Raw genomic sequence first — 10,673 nt, forward strand, 5'->3', positions numbered from 1 at the left:
CCGCCGTCCCGCAGCCGCCCAGCCGGGCAGCGCCGCCTGCCCCGGCCCGCGCCCCGCACGTCCCGGGCCGCCCCCGCCCCCGCACGGAGCCAAGCCCTCGGGGCGGGCCGGGCAGGGCAGGGCCAGCGCTGCTCCCGGCCGGCAGGCAGGTGCGGGACACTCGGGAGCCGGCGGTGAGTGCCGAGGGAGCGGGCGAGGGAGGGGGCGAAGATGGGGCTGCTGGGGCAGGGCAGGGGGACGGGACGGGACGGGACGGGTCCGGTCCCATCCCATCCCATCCACCGGGACGGTGCGGGCGCTGCTTCTCCTGAGCCTCTCCTGAGCCTCTCCTGTCCCGTCACACTATAAAGGGAGTGGTGCTGCCTAATGCGGGATGGAAACCAAGGCTCCTAAGTGGCAGGGCCAGGCTTTTCCCAGTGGCCGGTCAATTGTTGGCAAATGGGAACACGCGCTGTGATTTCGGCCGCTGGGAAGCACACGCGGTGTGGGAGCGTTCCAATTGCCTGGATTCCGAAACAGGTCGCGTTTCCTGCTGAGGAGGACACCTTCCCTCCTAAGGGTGATACCGCACCAGCGTGCTCTGTACTTTATTGTTCAGCTAGCATCGCTTTGCTGTGAAAACAAAGTGCTCTGCAGCCACTGCCGCGACATACCTGCCTACAGCCTATGTTACTAAAACGATGTTTTTAAAAAGAATTAGAAGCTGAGGAACCCTGGATGAAACAGGTCCGTAGGATCTAGAGGAAAACATTTGCTTTAATCCTACTAATAAGGCAGCTTTCACAAAAAAAAAAAAGTATTTTGTATCTTCACAGAAGAACACTGCAAAAGAACTTGCTGTTTGAAGGTCAACCTTTTCTTTCTTTCAGTCAATATCCCACTGTTGTAATGTATTGTGTTTCTGGGTTTGCACAGCAGAAGAGTGGTGCTTGTACCTGAGGAATCATGTTCAACTTCAGATGCATCCAGAATGTACTACAGTACCTGAAATTCCTTTTTTTTTTACTGATCGAGAACGCCTTCTGCATATTTACTCTACGCAAAAAAAGTTTTGCGGGTGAAATAGTACTTATTACTGGCTCTGCAAATGGGATTGGAAGGCAGGTTGCCTTAAAACTGGCTCCTTTGGGGGTAACCTTGGTTCTTTGGGACATCGATGATGAAGGTAACAAAGAAACAAGCAGATTGGCTCAACAAAATGGAGCCAGCCGGGTGTTTGTCTACCACTGTGACTGCGGCAGTAGGGAGGATGTCTATGAACAGGCAGACAAGGTAAGATCTGCATTTTTGCTTCTTTTTAACAGAATATCGTATTGAATTTATTGGTTTTTTAGGAACCGTACTATTCCCTAGGGAAGTAATCATGTAGGGAAATTTCTCTCTCCTTTTGAGTAGTTTCTAGACGGAACTCAAACTATGGTTACAACAAAGTGACTGGGTTTTAATCAGTTTTGTTGAGCTTTATCCATTTCTATTCTTCATTGTGAGATGGGAATATTTAGATTAAGAGTATGGTAAAACATGCAGCAGAGATTATCTCCATAAATTGACCTATTTAGGCTTTACAATTTCTTCAAGATATCAGTAAATAATTTTAAAAGAAAAGAACAAGCAATGGAAATTGTAAAAGGGAGATCCTTTCCTTTTCCTATTTGTTTAAGGAATCTATAGCTCTTCAAGGGTGATGTGGGATGTAATGTTTTCAGACACATCATTAGGATGTGGCTGGTCTCCAGTCAAGCTGATGATTCCGCTTCAGTTCCTTCTTTGGTCAGTACAGGTGTAAAATAATGTAAAGGAGAGCTCCATTTTCAATGAAACTCTTCTGCTGTGCTGACCTACGCTTTGTAAACTATTACCTTATTATTATTATTATTGTCAGAGTTCAGAAATTTGACATCGATTTAATATGTTTAATTTTTACTTTTCCTTAAACTGCCTGAAAATGCTTCTCAGTGTAACTTCACTTAAAATACAGGTAGCCACTCTGCAACTTCATCCAAGTGTAAACTTATGTTGAATTCTCAACATATGTGCTTATATACATGATGCTTAAGTCACATCTTTGACATTCTGTGTCTGAAGGCACACATCAGAGAAATTAGCTAAATTATTTTTGATGCGAATGTTGATAGATTTTGTCAGAATAGATTTGAAATGTAATATAAATTTTCTATGAGTTGTGGGTGGAAAGATGGAGACATGGGGGGGGTGGGGGCTTAGCTCTTTGTGGTTTTTTTAATTTTAACCAAAGCAGATTAAGTCTTTCTGAGCAAGGTTATGAAAGTTTGAAAGGCCTTTTTTGCTCGAGAAATGCTATTGAGGAAAAGTACTTCCAAAAAGTAAGATGGATTCAGGATCTGTAAGTATCTAGAACTGCAATTCTCATGCTTGCGAATCAACAAGGGTTTCTTTTACCCATAATCATAAGTAGATGTGGGCCACAGCTCACTCACACTGTAGAGAAAAAAAATTAACATCTTGAAATTATTTGTTTGCTCTTATTTTATCAGAGTCTTGGAAGATTTGTTTTGTGCCCCCCCCCAGTAATTTCCAATCAGCCACAGGCCTCCAGCCTGCAGAATTTGCTGTGCCCAAATCAGCAAACGCTGCTCTGAAGTGTACAGACTGACCTGCCAACAGAAACTTAAGGAGCAATTCAGAGTTTAAAAATTGCTGTTAAGGTGTCAAATTATTGTTAACAGCACCAATGTATTCACAAATATTTGCATGTATTGTTCAGTCCTGATGGAGACAGAAATTTTCTTAGATGGAGAGTTTTCCAACTATGGGCCTCCTCTACTCTTGGGAATACCTGCAGATTTTTGATTGGTAATATGAAAAGCCTTGAGCTTGGATGCAGAATAGCAAAGAAAGTTAAATTAATTGGGTTTATTTGGTATACTCACTGCCGAAAAGCATAAGTATTTTCCCATAATCTAAGTTTTGTTCCTAGGAAACAAAAGAGACCACTGAAGTCTCTAGAGAAGAGGTTTTAGAACAAACTGGTCAAGTGAACAACAACAGGAATGAGTGGTGTCCACCTGGGAATTCTGAAGGGACTCAGACATGGATCTGGTGGCTAGAAACGCAGAGTGTGTGTTTTGCTACAACCGATGGTCAAAGAGCAAAGCACAGGAAATATGTCAGTCTTAAAGGGAACTTGAGAAGACATGAACACACTGTAAACCTGTCTTACAGAAAACTAGTAGAAATTATGTTAATGGAAGAATTAACATGCACCTAAAAGAATACATAAAGTAGAATAATCAGCTTGACTTTTTCTAAATGCAAGCCAAGCTTCACACACATTTTGAAGTAGTGAGTAAATGGGACAACCGATGCCATGGTAAATAAAATGCTGCCCTTGGTGAAGATATGTTGCTATGTTAAGAAAAAGAGGATCATCACATGGACTGACACAGCAGTTAAAAAAGTGGGGAGAAAGTACAGATGTGTTGCTCAAAGGAAGAATTGAGTATTACTGCCATACTGAACAGTGTCTAGATTTGCATTCGTTTATGCAGGTGGAAAGGTGCAAGTGTCTGAGTCCTGTTTGTCATTGAGAAGGCCTAAACCTGACACAGCTGGAGAAATACCAAACAAATCTTCACTGAATGCTAAGGTTCCCTGAGAGAGCCAAAGGAAGGTCAGGTGTTGGAGCACCAGGTCCAATCACCTGTTTCCAAATTGCCAGACAGCAACACATGTGGGATTTTAACATTTTTGTAGTCATAATATGATTTTTGAGACCCCAGATAATCATCCACTTTTAGCAGAGAAATCTGTGAGACTGATTCTTCATACTATAAGTAAATCCTAGCCATCTGCTTTGATATAAATCCAAATCACAGCACAAAATCTTTTGAAAATAAACCCAAATTGAGCTAATGATGATTTTATCCATCTATTTTGTGGTAGATGCTATTGTGCTCAGAGGATTGGTATCCCCCCAGTTATCTGAGCTGAATTCTTCCTAGTTCAGTAGAAATTATATGGCAAAAGGGTTGAGTGGGCTTGGCAGAGGAATGCAGGTTCTCACAACACCAAAAATAGAGGACTGGAAATGTTCTGATTGCAGTTAAAGTGTGCTCACAGTGCACACTAAAGCTTTGTAACATTTACTTTCATTTTTTGTGTTTTCTGGAGTTCGGGGAGCAGTTAGAGAAATCTGGGGAGGAGGGCAGGGTGGAGAATCACTGGGACATATTAAAGACAATGATATAGGTATCTCACACCTCTCAAAAGATTATAAGTTGCAGAATGTGAAAAGCTGAGCACACAGGAGGCCTTAGAGCCCAGTTCCTTTTTTCGTTGCTTTCCACCATGAGACAAGGCCTGGGAGGCTTAGATGGACCTTTGATCCGATGCAATACAACAGTTCTTGCATACTATGCATACATATCAATTATTGCAACTATTTCTAAACATTTTCATAAATGAAGCACGAGAGGAAAGGATACTTTCTAAAGCTTGCTTTTTTTTTTTTTTTTTTTTTTTTAAATTCAGGTTAGAAAAGAAGTTGGGGATGTTACTATTCTAATCAATAATGCTGGCATATTTGTTGGGAAAAAGTTCTGTGAGCTTACAGATGAAGATTTTGAAAAGACCATCAGAATCAACTTCTTTTCTCAAGTCTGGGTAAAGTTTTTATGGGATTTTTTTACTCCTGAGTGACTGAAAGGTACAGACAAGCATTTTGGTGTGAGAACCACCATGATGGCATCTACCTTAGAAACTCAGCTTGGAATAGAGACCTTGATTAGGGGAATATATCTTACCTTTTCATGATCACCCTGTAACTGAAGACAGTCTCCCCAGTATGTCTCAGTGATGTTAACACAAACCTGCCTGGGCACTCTGGTAAATCAAAGTTTGTGCAGCTGTATCATGAAACACGCCCTACCTGTAACAGCTGTGGTTGAAGGGAGTGCTGACATGATGGCATGTCCTGCTCCTGAAGTTTCCTGGCGTCTGAAAACTTTGCCTAAGAGACTTGCAGCATTCAGGGAGACATAACCATGATTTACTGGTAGGCTTAGCAGTGTTGCATTTAGAGTTGGACTCAAATGATTTTAAAGGTCTCTTCCAGCCTAAGTGATTCCATGATTTTATGCTGCATGTGTTGGTTTTCAGGCTGTGGTTTCATCCCTAGTCACCATCTGATTGAAGTATATAGAAAACTAATCTGGCTAGTAAGAATTTGAGGTTATCTCTGAAGGAATTTGCAGTCATTTGGGGTCTCAGTAGACTTAGGAGGGGTTTTTTGTCAGAGAGTGTTACTATTGCCCCCTCTTGCACTTTTTGTTTATATGCCTGAGTGAACAGCCTGCATTGGGGAACAATATAGCATTGTGACTCCTTTGTTAAAAGGCAGTTCTCAATGGAAAATCATTGCAAATAGAAGTCCTCTAAGTGTTCCCCAGCCACACTGCATCATTCTTCCAAATACTTGATGAGAATAGGCTGGGAGAGGTGTTCCCCCTGACAGGTCTCAAAAAACCCAGGGCAGGAGGACAGTGATGTACTAGGCACTCACATCTGGAGTCTAATAGGATTCTTCAGCAACTGAAGAAAAAGGCTGTTACTGCTCTGGTGTCTTTTTCTTATCTCCCCCTTTGTAAAACACTAGCATTCTCCCCAGTTAGTATCACCCACAGCGGTGTCCTGGAGTGCTGGAATTGCCAGGCAGCTCTGCTTGTAACAAAAAGGGCCCACAAACAGCTGAACTCTCCTTAATGTGTTGACTTCTAGCTCCCTCTTGTGTACCAAACCTTTGGCAATAGACATACTGTGAGGAACCAGGAAAGCAGAGAAAATACAAACTTTGCCGCTTTTAGTAAGATGATTTTAATGCTGTTTGATCATCAGACAGAGGGCAGTCATTCAAGGAAATGTCTCTCATGTAAAAGTTGTTACAGAGATAAAATGTTGTTTGGGCTTCCTGTACGTTGAAAACCCAGAAAGCAAGTCAGGTTGTGTCGCCTGATTTTGGCATGAAACATTTTTGTTATGCCTATTTATAAAAGAGATTTTTAAATAAATATATTTCTATTCTTTTAGACTTGCAAGGCCTTTCTTCCAGCCATGGTGGCCTGTAACCGTGGGCACCTGGTTAGCACAGCCAGTGCAGCTGGATTGCTGGGACTCTACAGGTCATCAGGTAATTATTGTCAACTACCATTAAAAATTAGCTCTACATACTGATCACTTTTCTTGGACACCTCATAAATTCTTGGCTTAAGCAGCCTGTACTGACAAGAACCCATGGGTGCCAAAGGTGATGGCTAAGACAAAGCTGCTGGGACACTACTGCAGTGTGATGGTGTCTGTGCCTGAGCTGCACAGGGAGCTCTCTGCAGATTTTACGCTCTGGTTACAGACTGTGTTTACTCCACGTAGGAAGGACAATTCAGCTCGTACACGTGCAGTGGGAGGGAGCCCGGCATACAGGGCATTGTCTAATGCTTTCTCATGGCAGCTTTTCTGCAGGAGAGTGTTCAGAGACCTGAGACACAAGGGTTATACCTGGAACTACACACTCAGTTGGAATATGGTTTTTCAAGTGCAGAAGGCATTCTGGCAGAATTTTCAATAAAATGAATTTGAATGAAGTGTGGCTTAAGCTATTTAAAGCTCAGTATTCTTAGTGGTTTCCTCAGGGGAGCAGTCTGCTAGTCTAGCCTGTTTCATCAGTCTGGGTCTGCTGCCCAGTCTCTCCTCAAGCCTCTCTTACATGTTGATTGTATCTTTGAGGTCACCCTATGAGAACTTGAACTTCAGCGTAATAAGGATCTCTTGTTTCTTCTGCTGATTGATGGCATTACCATAGTGTTTATTTGCCACCTGTTACCTAGGGGTTACCTGTATTGATAATATAAGTCACGTTCAGCTTTCCTCATATAACCATAAGGTTTGTGGGAGTGGGCCTGCCCATCCATGCATTATAACATTTTACACCTTAGATATGTATTTTTAAGTGTGGTTCCATCATTGACTGTGAGTGAACTCCTGAAGAATAGCAGACTACTTCTGATGCCAGTCTTTGGAGTCATTCTTTTAGCAAAATTTGATTTCATTTTATCTAAGAACTATTTTCACACACATTAGAAAAAGATTTAGGAAATGACATGTAAGGCACTAGATTAAATTAGTTTCTAACAACTGGAAAACTGTAGAATAATTTGTGCAAGAAGTAATTTCTGAAGGTCACTTGCTCCATATCCCCAGACAAAAACAGGCCCAGTTTAGGTCACGTTGCACAGGGCTGTGTGAGGGCAAGTTTTGATTATCTCCAGGGATGGAGTTCCATACATTTATCAAACAATAAAAATCAGATGAGTTTCAGTCTTTCTGGGCAAGCAAAATGGTATTGTAGTTGCAGAGCAAATCAGAAATAATAGGCTGAAGCAGCATTTATAAGTAGGGTATTTTTATTTTACCACTAGAAATAGTTCCTTCTGGAATGTAACCTGTGATAATAAAAGTTGAAGACATTCTGAACTGAAAGAATGCCTGATTGGTATATGAGTATCTAGAAATTTACAGAAAATGCTGAATAAGCTAATTCGTCTATATCTTTCTATAGTGCACTGAAAAAAATACTCCTCTGAAAAGGATTCATTTTATCCTTAGGCAACTATGCATTATTCATGGGAAGAGCCATTAATCTACAAAGTTAGGATCACCAATATGCTTAAAGTACTAATTACAAGACTGCTAATGATAGAACTAAGTAATATTGTGGCTTAAATAGTATTACAAAGAATTCAGTTCTGTATATAGCTTTTAGTGTGGTGCTTTTAAAATTTTGGATATTTCTCTTCTTCACTTCCTAGATTATTGTGCAAGTAAGAGTGCAGTCATTGGAATGATGGAAGCCATAAATTCAGAACTGTATCATGGAGGAAAACATGGCATTAAAACCACAATAATTTGCCCTTGTTTTATTAATACTAGGTTCATCAAAGGCTTCAAAAGCACGTAAGTAAAACTTAGATTTGTCCTGTTTCTTATGTAAAAAATAATTGCCACTCACCGGATATATCATATTCAGTTTTTGATTGGTTGATTTGATTTTCAGTTCAGTATTTTTGCCCTATTGGCACAGACAGCTATGTCTTTTGACATAAAGAAATGCAAGTCTTGCGTACAGTCAATAACAAGGACTGTGAAATAACCTCACAGCCAAGGAACAGTTGGGGATACACAGCAGTATTTAATGGCTGAGAGAACCTTATTTGTCAGGAGAGTGTTTATGTTCTCTGCCCCAAGTAATTTGGGCAGCGTAATTACAGTTATGGCTGTGAGGATAACCCTGAGCTGTCCTTATTAACTGTGCCCCACTGTCTGTGCTGGCAGGTACTGTACTTGTGAGTGAGAGCAGCTGTGGTGATGGGATCTGGTGCGTGGCTGTGTGGCTGCAGTGATGGGAGAGCCTGCAAGCACTGAATGAGCCATTGCAGGAGTGCAGCCCCAGTGCTCTTGGTTTTTCAGTGCTCTGCTTCTGCTTGCACCATTCATCATCGTGAATGAATGATGCAAGCGTATGCATGCAGAGCAGAGCCCTTCTCCTGGCTGGTGACAAACCTGGTCTATTCAGCTGTCACCTCAGCATTTACAGCAGAAAAGGACTGCTGGACATGAACAGCACATAGTATGGCTAAGCTTGGAAGTTTCCAAAGCTGAAATCGATGTGGGCATCAACTTCATTGTGGTCAGCTTACAAAAAAAGTCATTAAATTCACAACAACATCAAAATGTTTTCAATTTATTTTGATGGTGGCAGGAACAAAATGGTTTGGAGATTCATTTTCAAGACTACTGGAGGGGAAGGGGGGAAATGCATAAATTATTTAATTATGTGCATGTATTTATCTCAAAAGTAAAGTTTTATAATTCCACAACCCATTTTTCTTGTTTTACAGAAAACCCTGTTTGTTTCCTGTTTATGATCCAGAGTATGTAGCCAGCAGGATTGTGGATGCAATTAAAAAGGAAAAACTTTATCTGATCATGCCTCCAGCCGTACGCTTACTTGGTTTCAAAATGTAAGCATGTGACTTGTCTTCTAGCATTACCTTTTTTCCTTTGCCATATGCCTGTAAAATCAGCAGGAAAGTTTCACCAAAACAGTCCTTTAGTTAGTATTCCTGCAGTCAATCCAGTTATATGTACCCAATTTTAAAGAAACAGTGGCTTTGATTTTTAATAATCTAGGTGAATAGCATTCCTCTGGCCTCTTCTGTCTCTAAGAAATGTTTTAAGTTGCAGTTGGGTATAGAAACTTCAAAAGTTTTCCTGAGAGGGTACACTGGGAGCAATGTCTGGTCTAGCATTGTCTGCTTCCAGTCTCTGCCACCACGGCAGGCTGGGCTTTCAACAAAACCTCTGGTCTGTCATTCGTTTTCCTGATTTACAACATTGAAGTGCCCAATGTGTTACTGCCAGATGTTAGAAGTACTGAGCACATATAATGTATTATTCATTTCTTTATTTATATAGTACCTTTTTTTGGAAAAAAATATTAGGCTAATTCAAGGTTTGTCTCATCAGTTTCGTTCCTAGAAAAGCAGTGCTATTCCTCGAGTCTTACGTTAAGATCACTGAGAGCATGGAAGAAGCCTTCGGTCGGAAGAAAAAGGATTGAAACCAAAAGTATTCTGAAGACCTGAAGTGCCATCCAATTGAACATTTTCAGTAAAAAAAAGAATTCTAAATCTTATTTATTCCTTGACAAAAAAATTACTTCTTTTATGCTATTTTACATGGGTCAGCATGCCATTTAATTCTTCACAACTGTCTTTTAAGTCTTCATGTTCGGCAGTGTTTGGAGAAACGCTTGAAAAATCACTAAAATTTAAAATTAATTAGGTATTATGTTGAGTGACCAAGCAACAACTTTGCATGCACTGTACTGTGTTCAGGCTGAAACTTAAGTGAAGTAACCTGTTAGTGTGGGACATAATTCTGTTGTAAATCATGGGAAAATGAAGACAGGAGGAATACCTTATGTATTCTTGGAAAATTATGGATGAAATGTCTTCTTGTATTTGGAGAGAAGTCTCACCCATGTTATTCAACTGTCTTAAAATGAAATTACAACCTAAAGGTCCTAAAGAACAAAAAATTTCTCCAATAGCAGAAGTTTGGAGATTAGTTACACAAAATATGTGTTGCTACTTAATTGATAAAAATCAATCGTCATGTAAATTTTCAGAAAATGCTAAAATAAAATGTTCATAATTGGCTTAATTTAAAAACAAATAAATAAACTGCATAGCAGAATAATGAATCTACAAAGTCTAGTTTATAAAACCCTTTACAGAGAACATTTAACAGTCATCTATTGACCACATTTGGCATCATAATTTCATTGTACTTAACTCACAAGCTCCCATATACAAATAGTTATAAGAGTACACACTATTGAAATCCCTGTGTTTCCAAAGTATGCATGCATTCAATAAATTCTTTCATGTACCTGTAGATATTACTGGGAAATTTTTCTCTAAGAGAAGGGAAAATCTATCTGAAGTTTGGCACTTTGAAAAGCAAGGTTTATTGATTTTTATTGTTCAACACTCTGTCGGTGACGAGTAATTAAATATTATTTTTCTTTTTATTAATGAGACAGCAAAGTCTAAATTGCTTCCTGCAAATACTAATCATTT

The 10,673-nt window shown here is 40.2% G+C and overlaps 1 protein-coding gene across 4 annotated transcripts; it reads left to right on the forward strand.

Annotated features, from left to right (window-relative positions):
• The first annotated feature begins 110 nt into the window (after positions 1-110).
• On the forward strand, positions 111-10,001 carry LOC120755424 (epidermal retinol dehydrogenase 2-like). Of its 4 annotated transcripts, XM_040070341.2 has the most exons (8): positions 129-173; positions 351-726; positions 916-1,272; positions 4,510-4,641; positions 6,064-6,163; positions 7,839-7,983; positions 8,928-9,050; positions 9,556-10,001. In XM_040070341.2, exons 3-8 carry the CDS (start codon positions 946-948, stop codon positions 9,647-9,649), a joined length of 921 nt encoding a protein of 306 aa, XP_039926275.1. In that variant the 5' UTR covers positions 129-173; positions 351-726; positions 916-945; the 3' UTR covers positions 9,650-10,001. The 4 variants fall into 4 exon arrangements, with proteins under 4 accessions (XP_039926255.1, XP_039926265.1, XP_039926275.1 ...); XM_040070321.1 differs by lacking the exon at positions 351-726 and having other exon boundaries at positions 111-173; positions 919-1,272; XM_040070331.1 differs by lacking the exon at positions 351-726 and having other exon boundaries at positions 115-173.
• Positions 10,002-10,673: the final 672 nt, after the last annotated feature.

This window comes from Hirundo rustica, chromosome 1 (assembly GCF_015227805.2).
Source record: "Hirundo rustica isolate bHirRus1 chromosome 1, bHirRus1.pri.v3, whole genome shotgun sequence".
Classification (NCBI taxonomy): Eukaryota; Metazoa; Chordata; class Aves; order Passeriformes; family Hirundinidae; genus Hirundo; species Hirundo rustica.